Source organism: Bison bison, unplaced genomic scaffold (genome assembly GCF_000754665.1).
Source record: "Bison bison bison isolate TAMUID 2011002044 unplaced genomic scaffold, Bison_UMD1.0 scf7180017864039, whole genome shotgun sequence".
Lineage (NCBI taxonomy): Eukaryota > Metazoa > Chordata > Mammalia > Artiodactyla > Bovidae > Bison > Bison bison.
The window spans coordinates 1,948,230-1,969,836 of NW_011494611.1; the positions used below are offsets into that span (position 1 = coordinate 1,948,230).

Genomic DNA, 21,607 nt, shown 5'->3' on the forward strand with positions numbered 1-21,607 from the left:
GGAAATGGCAACCCACTCAAGTATTCTTGCCTGGAGAGTCCCATGGACGGAGGAGCCTGGAGGGAAGCAGTCCATGGGGTCGCACAGAGTCGGACACGACTGAAGTGGCTAAGCAGCAGCAGCAGCAGGCTTCCCCAATGGCTCAGCGCTAAAGAATCCGCCTGCTAATGCAGGAGATGCAGGTTCGATCCCTCGGTCAGGAAGACCCCCTGGAGGCGAGCATGGCAACCACTCCAGTATTCTTGCTGGGAAAATCCCATGGACAGAGGAGCCTGGCAGGTTAGGTTACAGTCCATCGTGTCGCAAAGAGTCGGACTCAGCTGAAGCTATTGAACATGCATGCATGCAGGCTTTCAACAAAATGTTAGTTTCCTTCCTGCCCATTTCAATCTGTATTTGCTTTTATAATAAGGTCATCACTTATTAACTAATTACTATATTCCAGCAAGCATCAGGAAAGTATGGGGTGACAGCCTATTTTGTAAATAAAGTTTTACTTGAACACATCCACGCTCACTCATTTATGTCATGATTAGGGCTACTTTACTACTGTAGAGTTGAATAGTTGTGACAGGCCATCTGCCTGCAAAGCCAAACATATTTACTGTCTACTCAAACATATTTACTTAAGAAAAAGTTTATTGACTAGTCAGTGTGTTAAATTTATACATGTAATTTCCAATCACTACAATGCTGAAAATTGGATATATTTATACGAATGAAGGAATTGAAGCACAAATAAAGGTTCATCTAGTAAGTCTTCATCCAAGAACATGAACCCAAATCCTATACCTAAAGGATGCTTAGAAAAATGATAGAACAGTTATTCATTTGTATGATCCAGCCTTGATTTGCTCCTGACTACCTCTGACTTTTATGTCTCTCAGGCTAAATTTCTTGACCTTTTGGCTACTGTTGTTGCTCAGCTGCTAAGTCATCTCCGACTCTTTGCCACCCCATGGACTGCAGCATGCCAGGCTTCCCTGTCCTTCACTAGTGCCTGGAGTTTGTTCAAACTCATGTCCATTGAGTTGGTGATGCCATCCCACCATCTCATCCTCTGTCGCCCCCATCTCCTTCTGCCCTCAATGTCTCCCAGCATCAGGGTCTTTTTCCAATGAGCTGGCTCTTCACATCAAGTGGCCAAAGTATATGCTGAACTAAATGATCCTGTATGGAAAGGTCCCCACCCCATCTGTTTCCTTATTTATCGGTCCGTTTGTTCATATAAGTCCACTCTTTCAAAAATGAAAGCTGCAATTTCTAGACCCTCTAAAATGCTCTCGTGTCTTAACTAATATCTTAGAAGTCATACTTTTTTTTTTTTTTGGAAAGCGCATAGCATGAGGCCCAAGCTTCCATCCAGGAGAGATTTTTAAGCTCCCCTGTCTGCTACTTCTCACTTTATCTCCCTCTCACTTACTCACTTTCTCTCCAGGCCAGACACATGGAGAATAGGCTGTTTCCAGGGACTTTAGAGATTTGCCTGAGATATAGATACTACAGTGCATTTGGCTTTGTGCCTCCTCTTCAAGTTCAAAACTGTGTAAGAGTTATGTGCGCCCCAAGCCCCAGTATCACCTTCCCAAGCGGTCCCATTTTAGAATTTCAGTAACTCTATATCAACGATGGTGGATATCCTGCTGATATTTATTGCATGAATACTAAATCCTCAAACTGAACAATGAATCTTGTTGCGAAAGATAGCACAGTATGGCAGAAAAAGCCTAGGCTTTGGAATTATAAGACTCAGCTCTTTATTCCGAGTCAACTGATTACTGACCGGGCAACTTGTTTAACCTTCTCAAATCTTCAGTTCTCTCTCTTGTTTTTCAAAGTTGACTTTTTATTTACTCATGGCTTCACTGTCGCATGTGGGCTTCTCTCTAGGTGTGGTGCGCAGGCTCCAGAGCCTGTGGGCTCATTATGTGGTGCACGGGCTTAGATGCTCTACAGCATGTGGGATCTTAGTGCTCTGACCAGGGGTCAAACGTGCATACCCTGCGTTGGAAAGCCAGTTCTTAACCACTGGATCACCAGGGAAGTCCTTAAACCTTCAATTCTCTTCACAGTAAAATACAAACAGTGCTTCCTAAGTCATAAGGTTGGTGTCAAAGTTAAATGGCCTCACTAATGTTCCCAGCACAGGACAAATGTTCAGTTGCTAGAGAGGCTCCATCCTGGAGCTACACAGTTATCATGGACGAGCCATTATTGGGGTGTCATTACTCTCACCTAACATGCAAGGAAATGAAAGAGGAGAAGGTTTAGGATTGCTTCCAAATCTGCACTTTCTCCACTCTGTGCCGTCAAACTTATGACACACTTCAAACAGAATAATCAAATAAGTTTGGGAAACACTATGGATGTTCCCTTTCTTGGAGATTTCAGATAAACACAAACATATGAAAGACCCTAGAAGATCCTGAAGTAAAGAAGCCGGGGGTAATTTGTTTGGTTTAAAATAACATTTTCCAAGTAAGTTGAATTAGGAATCTCTTCTCTTTGCGTTAATAACTGTCAACATGTTGTAAATAGCACTCTAGAAAAGGCTGCTTAAAGTTGGCCAGCTAGATTAAACTCAAGGCAAGGGTTGGAAATAATCTCTATTTTTCAGGCTATGTGAAGCTTCTCCTGTTCTCTGTGTAAGTCATAAAGCTCTTTCATTGCCAGTAATTATTCTGGACCTTTATCACTGGGTCCTTTTGCAATTGGTCCTTTTAACTCAGTCATGCAAACCACTCCTGGACATCATTAAAGGAAGGCCGCAGAGCCAAGGGTTAGGAATGGAGCCTCTGACTCATGAGTCAGTCTACCCAAATTAAACTCCTGTTTCCCCTTTTTTGCTTTGTGACCTTGAGCTGTGCAAGCCTCTGTTTCCTTATCTATAAACTGAGGAAAATAAAGTCAGTCACCTCAAAGGTCTTGGAGAAGATTCAATAAGATAATCCACATAAGACACCTTATGCAGTTCCTGGCTCAAATGTGTTCAATCAATCTTAGTTATTACTGCAGCATTTAAATCACCCCTTTTTTGAGAAAGAAAAAGTAGACAATGAAGGTATGTCTGCCTTGCCTGGGATCATACTCATTAATTACTACAGTAGTTTGAGTTTTTTTCTGACAATCTAGTTTCCTGCTTCTAGTCTTAGAGGCATATTTCCATTTTAGGAGTCAACTTTCATCAAAATGTATCAAACATTATTGAAGTTGATTCATACAGGCTTTTATAATCGTCAGTGACTCCATCTGGCTCCCTCTGACACAGGCATCAGTCAAGCCGCATTCCATCCATTTAAATATCAGCACATAGAGTCGGAAAAGACGGCCAAAGCTAGGTAGTCTTGCTATGCCAAATATTTGCACACATACTAACACCAGCCCCCACCATGGAAGACATTGCTAATCCATCACAACACCTTTTTCCCTTGAGTTCAAACACGGCCATAGAATCTTTCTCAAAGTGGCTCCAGGCAGCCATTATCAGCTGATTGAAATTGACACATAAACTGAAAGTTGTCGCCTCAAACCAGATTCAGCCTCTTAACCAACACTTGAGTGACCTCTACAGTATTATGATTTGTTTAAAAATATATATATATGTTCAGTGCTGTAGAGCTTCCTAATAGGGGAGGACAAGAAGGAAAAGGAGAGACAAGGAGAATACTAACATCTAGGTAGCACTTATTATTAATACACCAGGCATTTATAACTCCTTATCACACTCTGTCTCCAAAAACCCTGGGAAAATCTTTATGTTACACTGAAGAAGCCACAATTCAGAAAAGTTAGAGGACTTTGTCAAGGGCTCCCAGCAGGTAAACAATTTGATTTCAGGTCTTCCTAACTGAGAAGACAATTTCCTTCTCTCTCCCAACATAATTCCTCTTAAGAGTTTCCATATCCCCTCCCAAGACTCCATCTCTGGCCTTGGGTGGCTGATAATGAGTTGACAAAGGCCACCGTGTTATGCAGCTCTTTTTAGAAAAGTCTCTTTTTTTTAGGGTTGAGTTATGAGTCCATCTATAACCTGCCCTTCCTAAATAAACCTCTTTATTTTTGTACCTTGCTCAAGAGTTCAGGAACCCATTTTCCAATACTTGTGCAAGAGCCAACGAGATTTCTTAAAATTCTGGATGAGAGCCGAAACAGAGGAGGTCATTGTTCCACTGGGAAATGAATTCAAATCTATTTTTGAAACAGTTTTCCAGAATTTTATAGGAACCTATATTGTTGCCACGTGGTCAGACCCACTTTTTTTTTTTTATTTTCTTTTCTGTCTAGGTAAAGAAATAGGACAGAGAAAGCAAGTGCTCTGCAGAATTTTTATTTCAAAAATTGAAACCAGACCATACCAGGGCAGTTTGTGGTCTGAATGTATCAATGGATCTAGTCATATTTCATCTGAGCTTTTCTTAGGTATACTAAACCACAAGTATGAATCTCATTATTGTGTCTGGGTGGAACTACTTTATGGATTAAGATTTGTGGGCTTAACTTGGTTGGTAATGAAACGTATGTTCAAGGGATGGGAGGGAGGAAGCCACGAAGCACTTCCAGTGCTTAGGCCAAACTCTAAAGAAAGAAACACTCAGGATTGGGCAGGGATGGGGGGTGGGAGGTATTCTTAAAATTGGCTGTGTGACTTGGGTCTAAAAAAATGAAATCCAAAATTAGGTTCAGCAGAAATATTGCCGAATCAGCAGCAGACCACGCGTCACTAGAACAAAAGAGACTCTAGAATTGAAACCATACACGACTCCTTGCAGCCCCAAGAGCGGCTGTGACTTGCCCACAGCAATTGGCAGAAGCGTGGCTCTCAGCTCACTGTGTAGCTTTTCAGTCTATGGCATGTGCTTCTATGTGGCCCCATGAGAGCCTCCAATCTCTAGGAGCTTAAAAATAAATAATGAAAATTCAAAATACAAAAGGAGAGAGAGTGTGACCTAAATTTAACAAATAACACTGCAATGAAACTGGAAGGATTCCTAGTAACCAAGGATGCTGCCTTTGCATTGAAATCAGAGTTTTACGCTATCTTACATGCCTGGTGAAGTCCAGCTCCTGCCAAAGGTCCAGCTGAGTATACTTCAGTCAGACAGAAAGCAGGCAGTACTGGGGCCTCCAGAACTCGAGGTATTGATTAGAATCTTATAGGAAAGAGTCAGGTCTGTCTTGGATATTTTTTGTAACACTTGTGCTTATGGCATCTGGCCCATAGAACTGATACAAACTCAGTGAATAGCCAAATGAGCAAAATGAACTAATTCCAGGAGTGGAGCTATAATGAATTCCTCGATACGTCGTGCCTTAAAAGAGATCACAGGAGAGCCAATTACATTAAGGCCATTATGAAACAAAGATTATTTGTTCATCAATTCCACAAAAATAAGCATCAGCTAACTGTAGGTAAGCTCAAATCAAGAAATATATTTAGCTACATTTTATTCAAATATACTGTGCATTTATGATATTCAGAACACAATACTTGGTGTTGGGTATTAAGAGATGAATGACACAGATGTGGTTCCTGCCCTCGTGGGGCTTGCAGTATACATACAGTCTAGTTGTATGGAGATGAACTGCTAAGTTGAATGTAAGTACAAGACAGAATTTGCTTATTGCTCTAAGAGAGGAAGATATACACATGTGATAAAGCTACCCAAATCATTTTTAGAATGACATGTGATGGAAATAATATCAGATCAATACTCAGAGAATTCAGAAGAGGAAAAAAAGTTACCTGAGAAAGCTTCTAATAATAGATGATTTTTTTTGGAGCTGGATGTTGAAGGATAGAGAAATGTGCCTGCTCAGATGGGAACAGGACTACTGAGGAGACTTCAAGACATCTGAAATTCTTCCTCGGTGACAACTGAGCTCAACAGCGTCTCCAACGTGTCTGTCAGCATGCTTCGTTTCTACAGAACTGGCAGGTCATGTGGCATCTTAAGGCCCCAATCCCAGGATACTGATAGTATTACCCCCTTGAGCCAGGTGTTTGGCAGTTATATAGACAGAGCTTGGGTTTGGTCTTGAATCATAACTCCTTTCCTTGGCCCAGCACAAAAGACTTTATAAGATGGTGGCTCAGAGCACTTACGTTGGACTTGGATGGACCCATGTTCAAGTCCTAACTCCACTACTTAATGAATATCTGAACTGGCAGAGACGCTTACTTGTCCTCTGACTCAGTTTCCTCACCTGCAAAGTGAGGACAAAGATACCACCTCATATCACTTTGTAAGAGTTTAAACTGGAGATTTAAAATGCTTGGCACAAGCTCTGGCAATTAAGCACTCAGTGAATGATAGTTTATTACATTTTATTATCATTGTCATCATTTCAATTTTGTCTTGATCATACAAGGCCTCTTCAATTGGTATTTGGGGATCCTAAGCACTTCCTCCTCCAGGAAGTCCTCTGTGAACTTCCAAGCTCAGAGTGACACCTCTTCTCTCAATGCCTGCATCCGTACTCTCGCTGCTACTGGACCTTGTGTGTGTTCTAACTTCTGAGATTTCTGGAAACAGAGAAGAGGTCCTTACGCTGCTTAGTTTTCCCAGCACCCAACAGCACATCAGGAGGCACATTATAAGTAAACCGCAGGTAGCTCCTGAAAGAGGCTTAACATTTCTACTCCGGCTCCTGGCTTAGAGTGTGCTGGGACACTTAGGAATATCACATATATTCAATCCACAGTACAAGGGTTTAAAGTCAATTCTTCCAATGAAATGTGACTGTCGATAAATAACCATTGTAAACGCATAAAAAATAAAGTTGATTCTATTTCATGACCTTTCCAGAGGAAACTACAAGCTTTTTGATAATACAGACTGTGCTTATCTTCTTCACTTTTATATCCCTCATGCTTAACTGAGGGCTTGGCATATGGTAGTCACTTAATAAAGGCATACTAAAAAGATATATAATTGGATGGATGAATGGATGGATGGCAATTGAAGAAATCCTATAGGACCAAGAAATCTAAACATGTCAACACAGATGCTCTCTAAGATCCCATTGCAGATCTTTCTTTCTGGGGACCATTATAGTGACCTCAGACTAAGAATTACTAGAAGTCTTTGTTGATGCCCTCCCAAGGGTCTCAGCAAATAGGTAAACCTTAATCAAATTCATTGAAAAAATAGGTAGGATATCCGGGATTTAATGTTTGCCTTATACTAATAGCCAATGAAACTCCCAATACTTTGGCCACCTCATGCAAAGAGTTGACTCATTTGAAAAGACTCTGTTGCTGGGAGGGATTGGGGGCAGGAGGAGAAGGGGATGACAGAGGATGAGATGGCTGTATGGCACCACCGACTCGATGGACATGAGTTTGGGTGAACTCCGGGAGTTGGTGATGGACAGGGAGGCCTGGCGTGCTGCAATTTATGGGGTTGCAAAGAGTTGGACACGACTGAGCGACTGAACTGAACTAAACTGAAGAGCCAGTGATCCTCTTTGGGTGTTTAGGTCCAGGCATTCTCTTTCATGGCATGTGTTACTTTTACTCAATTCCTTCTGGCTGCCTGAAGTGTCTAGTCCCCTAACTGTGAAGTGGAGCCCCAAGGAATTGTGCAGGCATCGATTAGCAATGTCTGCCACATACATGCTAAGGATGCACGTGGGTGCCTCAGATTTGCCACCAAGGACACGGTGATTTTCTCAGTTGCCTCTAACCCTTCTGAAGTCTGATTTAGATTCTCTAATCCAATGTCTGTTTGTGTCTATGGAAAGTACTGAAAATCAGAGCCAAACGTTTCCCGTCAGAAGCAGTGTCTTGAAAAACTAAACCGCAGGCAGTCTGTTGTGGAGAAAGCCCTGGCTGAGCAGCATGCACAGCCATCCCAGTAGCAGCACCGCCTCTTGGCCAAGACCTGCCCAAAAGAGCCCCACCCTGAGGTCATGGGCTTGCTTTTCTTGCTACTGAATGAGAATACGTAGGTGAGGAGGAAAACCAGGACTATAGACCCAGCCTCCTCTTCTCCTAAGGATTTCAGAGTGTCTCTGTCACTTGACAACTGAAATATTACAAATTATGCGTCTCCATGGAAAAAGCAAACAGTGGGCATGAGGTGGCTCCCCAAAATTCTCTCAGGAATCCCTCATCCTTCAGAAACTAGCCTTCCACAACTGCCTTCTCCAAACAAAAGACACAAGTCACCACACAATAACAGTACACCAGCTACTAAGACCTTCTTCCTGTCGCCCACTGTCCTAAATATTTCCAAGTGTGATCCCTTTTGATCTCACTTTTTTCTCACTTTCAGTTGAAAGAACTTTATTGTGGGGTTCTTATGAGTATTGCCATCTTACAGGCAAGAAAGTTGAGGCTCGTGTGTGTGTGTGTGTGTGTGTGTTCAGTCATGTCCAACTCTTTGCCATCCCATGGACTGGCATCCCACCAGGCGCCTCTGTCTAGGGAATTCTCCAGGCAAGAACACTGGAGTGGTTTGCTGTTTCCTACTTCAGGGGATCTTCCTGACCCAGGGATTGAACCTGTGTCTCTTGCCTCTCCGCCATTGGCATTCTCTACCACTGTGCCACTTGGGAAGCCCCAAGTTGAGGCTCACAGAGGCAGTGCTACACATCTAAGGTCAAAGCCACTAGATGGAGCCATATGAGGTTGCCTCTATCCAACCATATTTGACCTTGAAACTGACAGTTCCATTAGATTCAAATTAATAGCCATTGGCAGGACCAGAATCCATAGTACTTGGCTGATTCTAGAGCAGATACTCTGGAAAGCTGCACAGACTCTCCTTGGAGATTTGTCAGTTTTAGCATCTATCATTCTTCCCTGTGAGTATCTGTTTTCCTGCCTGTTTCCTTTCCTGAGCTGTGAGCTCTCTGAGAACAGGAACTATCCATCACTGGCCTCTGAAACACCTGACTACCTCTTGAGCTGTCCCACAGCCTGGTCTTAATCATCATTCAACTCCTCTCTGTTGATGCAAGAATGAATGATTTTAAGAGCAATTTAATTCCCAGGGCTGTGAAATGACTGCTAGCTCCACAAGCCTCCTAACTGGGTACCAGCTACGCGCCACCGTACTACCCAAATGGCTAAGTGCTTCTCAGTGCTGGAGCTCCTACACCTAGGGCTTGGAGGGCTTTTGGTTTTGGCAGGAAGTGTCTGCTCAATTCCTTTAAGACACAGGTTGTACTGGACTCCCTCAAGTGGAAGGATCAGATGTCCTCGGAAAAAATCCACACTTCAGGCTGTTTCTTGGCTCCTCTCTCTTCCTGACACAGTCCAAGAAGGAATTTATGGATGTTGGGAAGGACAAGGGGTGAGAATTTCTAGAACCTTTAAGAACACCCATGTAAGCAGCTCCATGCTTTACTGGCTGTGCACAATAAAATTCTCTTTCCTGTAAGCAGGAAGAAAAATGTGATCTGCCTCAGGTGTTGCCAAAATGATGTGGAAAGAAATTCATCTGGATTTTTAAACCATCAGGAATCTTCCTGGTTCCCCCAAGCCCAGACTATTTGACGTAAATGCCTAAGTCAACAAGATAAATATATTCTGTGAGTTACTAAGAGTGAAGTCATAAGTATTCTGAAATATGATTCTAGCCAGTTGGAAGTTTTATCTTTATCTAGAAATGAAACTGTTTATTCTCCAGCTGTGACCCGGAAAAAATTCAGAGATTGTTGACTCCTTCATCTAAGCAGTGGTCTTTGTCCTGTGATGAAGTGCCTAAAAATAACCGTTAGTTTATTTCATGCTGCTTCCAAAAGGTTAGCTATCAAACAGCTCTGCTGAGGCACCTCAGAATATACAATTATAAACCAAAAAAGTCTTGGGATGTGGCTGCCATGACCACACCGTGGTTTCTGCATCTACTGGATGAAGTGGTACCTCAGAGTAATGCTCCAAATAAAAACCTATAATGCCAAAATTTGGAAATATCATCCTATACTGGCAACATCTAATAATGAAGAGACTGAAACAAGAACTAATTTTTATCTTCCATAAATGATAAAATCCTGACATATTAACACTCACTCCCTCAAAAAAAAAGAAAAAAAAAAAAGAGCCTTTAAGACCATTGTTTTCATCTTTTTTTTTCTTCAATAGCAGGCACCGTAAGTGTGCCAGGAATTTGCAGACCAAGGGACCAAATACAGAAGCCTATGTTTTGCCTAATCTGCATAGATGACACTGAGCAGTTAGGCACCTGGCCTTAAAAAGATACAGCAGTGCTCATCCAGCTCAGTACCAGCCCTTCACATTGACCATTACTGCTCTCCTTACTGGTTCTGTCAACTCCACATGCCCTCTTCTTTCCACTCCTGCGCACATCTTACACACCCCCGTGGAACCAGGATGTCGGTATTCCGTACGTGTGATTGCACTTTGGCCCACATCAGGGAGTCACGAAGGGAAGCTGCTGCTACTGCTGTCATCTCCCTTCATCTCCTCCTCACCCACGCGTTCCTTGCCTTTTCTCATGCTTCTCCCACTTTCTAGACACCTAAGCAGGAGAAGGCAATGGCACCCCACTCCAGTACTCTTGCCTGGAAAATCCCATGGATGGAGGAGCCTGGTGGGCTTGCAGTCCATGGGGTCGATAGGAGTCGGACACGACTGAGCGACTTCACTTTCACTTTTCACTTTCATGCATTGGAGAAGGAAATGGCAACCCACTCCAGTGTTCTTGCCTGGAGAATCCCAGGGACGGGGGAGCCTGGTGGGCTGCCGTCTATGGGGTCGCACAGAGTCGGACACGACTGAAGCGATGTAGCAGCAGCAGCAAGCAAGAAAGGTAGCTGGGTGAGGAGCAAATTCAATCCACCTACTCAATTGCATCCAACCACTTTTTAGAATCCCACCCAACCTTCAGGCTCAGGTCAGGTGCTACCCCTTTTAAGGTGTCTTTTTTCAGCCCCTCAAAAAAATGTAGTCACCCTCCACTTTGAAACTTAACAGACTTAGGTTAACAATCTCCTTTATTACCATTATATCATAATCATAGCCATGCTGTAACTCCCTGATTCTCCCCGCCTTCTGAATGCAAGCTTTCTAATCTACTATCTACTTGACCAGTGTCATTATTGTTGTTTCTGTTACCATTAGGTACCATATTAAGTACCTACTATGTGCCAGGCACATGCTAGTAGCTTTAAGTACACCTTCTCATCTTATCCCATCTTCTCATAACTCTATGAAATAGGCACATATATGGGGGCTTCCCTGGTGGCTCAGAGGGGAAAGCATCTGCCTGCAATGCAGGAGACCTGGGTTCGATTCCTGGGTCAGGAAGATCCCCTGGAGAAGGAAATGGCAACCCACTCCAGTACCCTTGCCTGAAAAATCCATAGCCTTGTAGGAGATGAGGCAAGTGATACTTAGAGGGGGAAGTGAATGGCCACAGGTATCAGCTACTAAGTGGAAGATTTGGATTCTAACATAGGTCTATTTCTCTGCAAAGACCAGACTCTTTCTCCCATACTAGCTGCTTCATTGATAGAACTCTCCAGAAAGCTGAAGGAAATGGACTGAGTCCCCTCAAAAAGTCTGGAGCAAGGCATTGCAGAGTCAACAGAAGCAGGAGAGCCATGAGTTGATCTTGACCAGGTCTACCAGCTCCCAAGAGAAGGGTGAGGCTGGGCCGGACAAGATGTTAGACATAATCAGAGTGGTTCCTGGGCAAGTTATCTTTGGTTTGATTTTAGAAGAATCTCATGGAGCACTTGGAGCTGTAACATATGCAGAAAGAAAAAGAAAAAATACCTTGTATTGCAAGTGTAGGAGGGGGATAGGATGATAACCTGGGGCAAGGTCTATGTCCTTTCAGATTTAAGGAGGACAATAGCCATAAAGACCACACATGTATCCAGGTACATATACTTGTACCTGGATATGTTTGAATATAGAAGGTATGAAATTAGTACACACATGTACTTGTTTATGTTACTGAAAAGGAGTCATCTTCTCTAGTCTCCCGGTACCTGGATGTGAGGTACACACAACTGTATTATAATAATATAGGAGACTTAACAGCTGTCCTAACTTTCTTTTTAGACTTTCTTTGACCTCTCTAAGCTCCAGTTTCCTCATTTGTACTATGGGCTTGATATTACCAAGCAGACTTCTAAACTAGTACTGGTGAATAGAACTTCCTACAATGATGGAATTGTTCCTTAGCCACAATATCTGATATCATGGCCACTCATCACATTGCTCTTAAGCACTTGAAATGTGAGTAGTACCACTGAGGACGGAATCTTCAGTTGTATTTGATTTTAATAACCGCCTGTGGCTAGTGACCTCCATACTGCACAGTGCAGCTCTAGACCAGTGAACTCAAAGACTTTTCTTCCTCTTAACCCTTTTCTCTCATGAAGAAATCTTTAAGGTTTTGTTGTTGCTGTTGTCATTATTCTCCAGATGAATCATGCTTAAGAAGTTAACAGGAAAGAAGGCATCTAAAGAATCACCAGCACAATCACAAGAGTTAATCTGGCTCTAACATTTTCTTTTGATAAAAATAGAAAGCAGAGTATGATCCACGTGTGTATTTTTCTGCATTTAGCATATATGCCAAGACAGGTTACAGAGCACGGCAACCTGCATGGCTTGGATAGAGCACTTTGTCCTGGATGTGTGACCCCAAGAATCTATGTATTGAGCCAATACAAAGGCTGTGTGTCTTCCTGCAGCCCTCCTTGGCAAACATTGACAAACAGCTCCTTTAGTCTTTAGGCCATAGAAGACAGAACATAGGTGACTTGACAGATGGGAGACAGATAAGAGCTTTAGGTATAGCATAGGGATACAGACTTAGGTCTAGGCGTAGGTGCGGGTATGGATGTAGACATAAAGATGAAGATGTAGATGTATGGACGTAAAGGTAGAGAGACAGTCTCCCAGGACATATTCGCCTGGGAGTTCTGAGAAAGAGAGCGCTTCACTTCACTGCAGAACCCATCCTTGCTTAAAAAACAAAAACAACACAAAGACAGACTTACATATGCCAAGATAGGATTTTCAAGAGTTGGAAAAAGAAAATCCTGGAAAAAAATGCTCACTGAAGTCCATATTGTTCACTACAAAAGCTCTCACTGCTGCCAAAGACTGTCCTGTTCCTTCTACACACAGCATCTCACACAGACTCCACAGCAGTCCTACAAGAACACTCCTAGCATGTTTTATTGATGCCATGACTCTGGCTTGCATTATAGCTAACAGTTTGTCCAAGGAAGTGGTTGAACAATGACTCAAACTCAAGGCAGTTTGTCTATATATCTGTGCTCTTCAACACTCTTCATCTCATATACCAGTGACCTGGAGTTTGCTACATTATCCAAAGCCCTTCTATTGGGTAATTCCAATTAGAAATGTATCTCTCAAGTCCTTTCTCTACATCTACATCTCTATTCCTGCTGGACTTGTGGACATAGCAGGAGAAGGAAAGGATGGGATGAACTGAGAAAGTAGCATTGACGTATATACACCATCATGTATAAAACAGAGAGCTAATGGGAAGCTGCTGTATAACACAGGGAGCCCAGCCTGGTGCTCTACGATGACCTAGAGTGGTGGGAGTCAGGCTCAAGAGGGAGTGGACACACACACACACACACATATAGTTATGATTATTACTGATTTGAGTTGCTGTATGCAGAAACCAACACAACATTGTAAAACAGTTATCCTCCAATTTTAAAAATTTAGCAAAAGAAATGTATTTCTCCTATTGTGCTGAAGTTTGCCTTCTTATAACCAATCCTCCTCTCCTCCTGCAACGCACACACATACTGGCTTGTTCTGTCCTTTGAGGCCACAGGGGACGAGCCAGCTCCTGGTTCCCCAGGGTTTATACAGAGTGATCCTGTTCCTCTCCACCTTGGCTTTCTCAACTACCAAATAAATATGCACAGGTCTGCATTCTTTCCTCCTGAGAGATCTTTTCCAGACCTTCCATCACCTGATCCCTGCCTAGGAAGATAAGAAGTGCTTCTGCTTGCGCTTTCTAAAGACTCATTCTCTGATTTTAAAAGCCGTACTATCAGAACACGATCCTACGTGTCTAATTATATGTAACAAACTGCAACCTAAAGTAATTTTCCCCAGGTCTGTCCTCAGAGAAGGCATGAATCAGTCAGCTATCTGTATGAGAATATTTTACATTTTTAAAGGTTGTTATTTGCTTTGTATGTTTGCTTCTCTGGTGTAAATATTTCCAGTTCTAGTACATTTATCTTCATAAAGTTTACCCCCTTACACATCAGTGATTTCTGCAGCTCCTCTTTGATCTAGATCCAAGTTGCTGCTGGGCTTAGGACTGGATTCAATGAGGAGGTTAAACTGAAGCAAAAGTAGGCTATTAGCTTGGACTCGTGCTAGGTTTTGTTCCTCAGAGTACAAAATAGCAGCTATTTTTTAATGTGTGCCTACTATGGCCTCGATACCATTTTGGGTGTTTTCTGTGCAGATCTTTAATTCATAATTCCCTCTGGAAGGATTTCGATCCCTCATTGTACAAGTGAGGTCATGGTTTAGAGAGGATTAATAGCTTGCCCAGGCTTCCCAGGTGGCGCTAATGGTAAAGAACCCGCCCGCCAGTGCAGGAGACCTAAGAGACACAGGTTCAATCCCTGAGTTGGGAAGATCCCCTAGAGAAGAAAATGGCAACCCACTACAGTATTCTTGCCTGGAGAACTCCATGGACAGAGGAGCCTGGTGGGCTGTAATCCATAGGGTCTCAAAGAGTAGGACACAACTGAAGTGACTGAGGATGGACGGACAAGTAGTTTGCCCAAGTTAGAGTTAGTGAGTGGCATTTGTACTCTGGTATGTCTAGCTCCAAAGTCTAGACATTTTCCACCATGTTGAAGCTATAATGAGTCTTTCCTGAAGCGCAAAAATATCCCGCTGCCCTCAGACCACCAGGAGCCAATGTGGGAAATACACAACCCTCAAGAATCACATTTCCTTCCTCCAAACAACAGAGCATTTGGCTTTGCCAGTGCACGTCTCTTACATACAGAGTGAGAAATCCTCACTCAACCCATACTCTGGTCAGTATTTCCCTAGACTCGTTGCCTTTAAGTCTCAACCAATGATTCTAACAGCCTTTTAGATGGAAATTTAAGTCATTTAGCAACACACACAAAAGTCTTGGGTAAAAGTCCAAAAGCATTTCAAACTTGGCCCGTGGCCCTTCCTCATAAAAAAAAAAAAAAAAAAAGGCAAAGAATTGATGGGAAGAGGGTGAGAAAGAAGGACTCTGTGGAAGGCTAAGAGAGTTCAAACAATTGCAATAGAATACCCAATCAATAAATATTTGTCCAGTAAACAACTAAGATGGGCTATGGTAGCTTGAAAGAAGACAACTTGCCAAGTTCTCCTCTTCATAATAATTTTCATCCAGTGGGCTTGCCTACATCAAAGATCCACAAATTCTTCTTAGGAACCTAATTTGAATAATAAAGCATACTGACAGCCACCTTCTCTCCGTGTCCTCGTACGGCCTTTCCTCTGTGCACAAGACAGAAAAGCCAAGTCAGAGAGAAATGTGGAGTCTCTTCCTCTTCTAAAGGACATCCTAATCTTCATCAGATTAGGATGCAGCCCTCATGACCTTCAATTAACCTTGATTACCTCCCTAAGAGCCTTATCTCCAAATATAGTCACACTGAGGGTTAAGGCTTCAGTTATGAGTTTGAGGGGAGGGGAAGAAAAAACACTCAGTAAGAATAGTTTAAGTACTTGTTGATTGCAGAAGACAGCAAGGGCTCATGGATACCATTTCTGAGTCATCTCTTGCCCTTGGTCATAGCTTGGATAACTGGTCCTGGAACATTCTGTCAAGTTCTTCTAAAAACCTGATATTTTAAAGTTTTAGAAATAAAAAGGAAGAGAAACTAAAGTTCAAAGATATAGAATATTGTTTCAACCGTCATATTACAAGATGTTAAGCTGGAATAAAAACTCAATTTGCCTTCTAAAGTCTTGGATTTTAACCTTTGCTTCCCACAGGAGAGGCAAACAGCAGACGGAGTTAATTTCAGATTGGAGAATCAATAATGAAGGGAGAAATTCCTCAACATCTATGCGACTGTGACCCTCACATCACTCAGTGTGCTCACTCAGCAAATATTGAAGGGATTCGGGAATATATGAGTGATTTCCTCAATGTTTTCACTTACATCATTACTTTGACTCTGATATTATGATCTTCACTGTACAGAAGTAAAATAAGACAAATGAAAGTTATATAACTCACCCAAAGGCCCAGAGTTAGGGCTTAGATCCAAACCACATCTGATCTGTCTTATTCCAAAGTTTTGTCCTTTCTCCTTTCTCCTTATATTTCCAAATACTGAATTGTGAGTAAAATCATTCCTTCATGATTGCAAAATTCTTTTAGAGACCATTTTATGACCACACTTCAGCACATACTGAAGGAATAAAAGGAGATCTTCAAACACAGGAAACAGAACATCAAAATTAACTAAGAACTGCAGATATTCAACAGACTCAATTAGCAACAGATACTAACAAGCTTTGGCTTCCCTTTGTTTACTCGTAGGAGAGGACTCCTTCAAGAAGATCAGGAGCAACTGATTTGGATTCTGCTGTCTGCTTCCAAATCTCCGATTCTACCTAAGAGTGAGATACCCTAGGACCACAAGCACCCTGAGACATTCAGCCAAACTCACCTCCACCATGGGGGTCATGACTCGGCTATGGGCAGGCCTCTTCCTAGCACTGCTTGCCCTTCCGGCCGAAGGTGGCGTCCTCAAGAAAGTCATCCGGCACAAGCAGCAGAGCGGGATGAACGTCACCCTGCCAGAGGAAAACCAGCCGGTGGTGTTCAATCACGTCTACAATATCAAGCTGCCCGTGGGGTCCCAGTGTTCGGTGGATCTGGAATCTGCCAGCGGGGAGAAAGACTTGGCCGCACCGTCAGAGCCCCGGGAAAGCTTCCAGGAGCACACGGTGGACGGGGAAAACCAGATCGTCTTCACTCACCGCATCAACATCCCCCGCCGGGCCTGTGGCTGTGCAGCTGCTCCTGATGTCAAGGAGCTTCTGAGCAGACTGGAGGAGCTGGAGAACCTGGTGTCTTCCCTGCGGGAACAGTGCACCTCGGGAGCGGGCTGCTGCCTGCAGTCTGCCGAAGGTAGGAGCTGGTGACGGGTCCAGCCCCTCACTGTATGGATGGGAGGAACGGTGAGCCAGGCAGGATCCTCAGTTGTTTCCAGAGTGGGTTCCCTGGGGAACCAGCCTCAGAAGGTGTTCATTCAAAAGAGATTTAATGGACCCACGACTGTGGAGAATGTAACCATATCTAATAGGCTCTGGGAGAGTCATGGTGACAAATGTTTCAGAGGAATTTTCAGGCCTCTGAGAAATCTTGCTTTGAAAAACCCTATCTTACTTTTAAGTACTAGTTTCTAAAACTAGGGCTTCCCTGGTGGCTCAGCTGGTAAAGAATCCACCTGCAAGGCCAGAGACCTGGGTTTGATCCCTGGGTTGAGAAGATCCACTGGAGAAGGGAAAGGCTATCCACTCCAGTATTCTGGCCTGGAGAATTCCATGGACTGTATAGTCCATGGGGTCACAAAGAGTCAGACACGACTGAGCGACTTTCACTTCACTTCTAAAACTTCTTTGACAATGACATCTGCTCATGCCATACCCTGAAACCCTAGTAATGTATTTTGAAATTTCTCACCCAAAGATCATTCTCTGAAAGGTAGTAATGTACCCCCATCACCCTGCTGTATAAATAAGGAAACTAAGGCCAAAAAGGAAGTTGGGATTCCCCAAGGTCCTGACCTAAGTGGCCAAGTTAGGACTTAAATGACAGTATTCCATACCCTGGTGTTCTCACAAAGTTACAACCTACAGTGATGTAAAATTTGGGGGAAATAGGAAAAAACGTTCCAGTTTAAAGGCAACAGTGATGATGATCACATGTGAACTAAGTCCTTTATATATTGGGTTGGCTTGTAGCCTACAGAAAACCCAAATGAACTTTTTGGCCAATTCAATACCAGGCACTATAATTCACTGTCTCATTTAATCCTCCCAACAACCCTTTGAGATAAAGTTTAATACCCCCATTCTACAGATCTAAGAAATGAGACTCAAAAAAAGTTAAGCAACTGGCACGAGAAGACACAAAGAGTGATGAGAAACAGGAGCTTTGGCGGTGCCTGTGTTTCCCAGAACTCTGCCTGTCTCCAGGTGCATCTTTTTTTTAAGGAATTTTGCCACTTTGGAATTCTGTCTTCATTTCCATTCCCTAAAGTTGATAAAAATACACGGGTCTCAACAACGCTAAATCAGAGGTGAAAATATCTATTTCTGCCACTTATAAAACAAACAAACAAAATACTAGAAAGTATTTTGACAGATTATTTCAAGAGCAGCTCCAATCAAGAGCAACCCGAATCATCATAAATTGAGGCTACTGTAACTGCATGGACACCAGGCCCTTCTGCAGCGGCCAGGGCAACTTCAGCACTGAAGGCTGTGGCTGCTTGTGGGAACCCAGCTGGAAAGGCTAATCAGCATAATAATAAGCCCTAATCATCATAAATTGAGAGTACCGTAGGACATCCTTTAGGTTTCCAAGGCAAAAAAAAAAGTTTATGTACAAATTAGTTCATCTTCCACTTCTTTCAACCCCTAGTAAAATGCAGAGGGGATTTACAGAATAGGACTAATAGAACCCAAAGGAATTGCTTAAAAAACTCATTAATGTAGTGCTATCCATTAGAACTATGAGCCACTTATATAATTAATCATAACTTTTCCAGTAGTCATACTAATTAAATGAAAAAGGAACAGGTAAAATGATTTTAATCATTCATCCAATATAAGTAAATAATCTTTCAGCTTGGAAACTATACAAAAATTATTAATGGATATTTTACATTCTTTTCCTGTATGCTTTCTTTGAAATCCAGAGTGTTTCTAGTTCACATTTAGAGCACATCAAAATTCAGGCTCAGTTCAGTTCAGTTCACTTTAGTCGCTCAGTCATGTCTGACTCTTTGTGACCCCATGAATCGCAGCACGCCAGGCCTCCCTGTCCATCACCAACTCCCGGAGTTCACCCAGACTCACGTCCATCGAGTCAGTGATGCCATCCAGCCATCTCATCCTCTGTCATCCCCTTCTCCTCCTGCCCCCAACCCCTCCCAGCATCAGTCTTTTCCAATGAGTCAACTCTTTGCATGAGGTGGCCAAAGTACTGGAGTTTCAGCTCAGGCTAGCCACAGTTTAATGGTTTAGAGGCCAAATGTGTCTAACAGCTACCATACTAGATGACATAGTTTTAGATTCTCACTTTTCAAGCCAACTTTTTTCTTAAAATTTACTTCCTTCCTGCTGTCAGGAAGGAGATACAATGTATTAATGCAACTGTATTTAGATGCAGATAAAATGGAGCAAGTGTTTTTGTTTCTTTCCCTTGATTGCATGGAGGCCATACCGCCCACTGCTGCAACTTCAGCCAAGACATTGTGGGAAAAGATGGACGCACATGAGCTCTGTGGGGGCTGAGTCTAACGGAAAGCTGTCCTAGCAGAATCAGAAAGCCACTACTTAGCTGCCTCATTTCAGTTACTGAAAATTTAGAAAACTTTGGTCACCTAAGCACATATACCGACTTAAGTGAACCAAGACCCTCTGCAAGAGGAAATCAGAATCAGCACAACGGTGGGTCCTTAATGTCCTCATTTAACCCAATCGACCCCAGGTGAGTGGGCCATGGGTCCCACCTGACGGATGGAGAATCTGAGCTCCAGAGTGTCTAAGTCATTTTGCAAATGCGGCACAGTTATTGAATCAAGGCATCAGAACTGAGTTCAGTTCAACAATTATTTCTTGGTGAAACACTTATTTTCTTACATGGCTAACCTCGGCTAACTATGGGAGAAGTAAAAACACAGCCCAGCAAGATGCATTCCACAGGCAATGGTTCGTAACCCTTGGAGTCACAGGAATACCTGAAAATCTGATGAAAACGAGTCTTCTCCCCAGGGATGGAAACACACACACACACACACACACACACACACACACACACACACACACACACGTACACACACAATTTCAGAGAGTATAGCTTAAGAATGCCTGCCTAGTGTCATTGGTTGTGAAAGTGTTAGTCACTCAGTCATGTCCAACTCTTTGCAACTGTATGGACTGTAGCCTACCAGGCTCTTCTGTCCGTGGAATTCTCCAGGCCAGAATACTGGAGTGGCTTGCCATTCCCTTTCTCCAGGGGATCTTCCTGATCCAGGTATCAAACCCAGGTCTCCTGCATTGCAGGCAGATCCTTTACTATCTGAGCCACCAGGGAAACCCAAAATAGAAGACCAGCCCAAGGTGGGGCTCCAACCCATGACCCTGAGATTAAGAGTCTCACGCTCTTAACAGACTGAGCTAGCCAGGCAGCCTCACCTGATTCCACACAATAACCAATTGATTTTCAAGCCAGACGGAGCCTGAGAGGCCACCTTGCTCTAATGGAATTTGAATCTGGGTTTTGTGGGTAGAAGCCAAGAAAGTGAGCTGCCCCTGCTCAGAGAGAGACTCTGTTCTCTTCCCTGCAGGCCGCGTGGACACCAGGCCCTTCTGCAGCGGCAGGGGCAACTTCAGCACAGAAGGCTGCGGTTGCGTGTGTGAACCCGGCTGGAAAGGCCCCAACTGCTCTGAGCCCGAGTGCCCAGGCAACTGTCACCTGCATGGCCAGTGTCTGGACGGCCAGTGCGTGTGCCACGAGGGCTTCACCGGCGAGGACTGCGGCCAGCTGGCCTGTCCCAGCGACTGCAACGACCAGGGCAAGTGCGTGGACGGGGCCTGCGTCTGCTTTGAAGGCTACTCCGGGCTCGACTGCAGCCAGGAGACATGCCCGGTGCCCTGCAGCGAGGAGCACGGCCGCTGCGTGGACGGCCGCTGCGTGTGCCAGGAGGGCTTCGCGGGAGAGGACTGCAGGGAGCCCCTGTGTCTGCACAACTGCCACGGCCGCGGGCGCTGTGTGGAGAATGAGTGTGTGTGCGACGAGGGCTTCACGGGTGACGACTGCGGGGAACTCGTCTGCCCCAACGACTGCTTTGACCGCGGCCGCTGCCTCAACGGCACCTGCTCCTGCGACGAGGGCTTCACGGGCGAGGACTGCGGCCAGCTCGCCTGTCCCCACGCCTGCCACGGCCACGGCCGCTGTGATGAAGGCCAGTGCGTGTGCGACGAGGGCTTTGCGGGCCCGGACTGCAGCGAGCGGCGCTGCCCCTCCGACTGCCATGAGCGCGGCCGCTGCGTGGACGGGCGTTGCGAGTGCAATGATGGCTTCACCGGCGCAGACTGCGGAGAGCTGCAGTGTCCCCTCGACTGCAGCGGCCATGGACGCTGCGTGAACGGGCAGTGCGTGTGCGACGAGGGCTACACTGGTGAGGACTGCGGGCAGCAGCGGTGCCCCTCCGACTGCCACGGCCGTGGGCGCTGCGTGGACGGGCGCTGTGAGTGCCAGCCTGGCTTCCAGGGTGATGACTGCGGCGAGATGAGCTGCCCGCACGATTGCCACCAGCACGGGCGCTGCGTGAATGGCATGTGTGTGTGTGACGACGCCTA

General features: G+C 44.2%; 1 protein-coding gene across 1 annotated transcript in view; it reads left to right on the plus strand.

Annotated features, from left to right (window-relative positions):
- The window catches only part of TNC (tenascin C), a 103,993-nt gene that overhangs the window by 15,065 nt on the left and 67,321 nt on the right, over positions 1 to 21,607 (plus strand). The window contains exons 2-3 of the mRNA XM_010835131.1: positions 16,551 to 17,144; positions 20,593 to 21,602. Of these exons, the coding sequence (XP_010833433.1) occupies positions 16,688 to 17,144; positions 20,593 to 21,602 (1,467 nt within the window). The 5' untranslated portion in view covers positions 16,551 to 16,687. The remainder of the gene's footprint in view (positions 1 to 16,550; positions 17,145 to 20,592; positions 21,603 to 21,607) is intronic.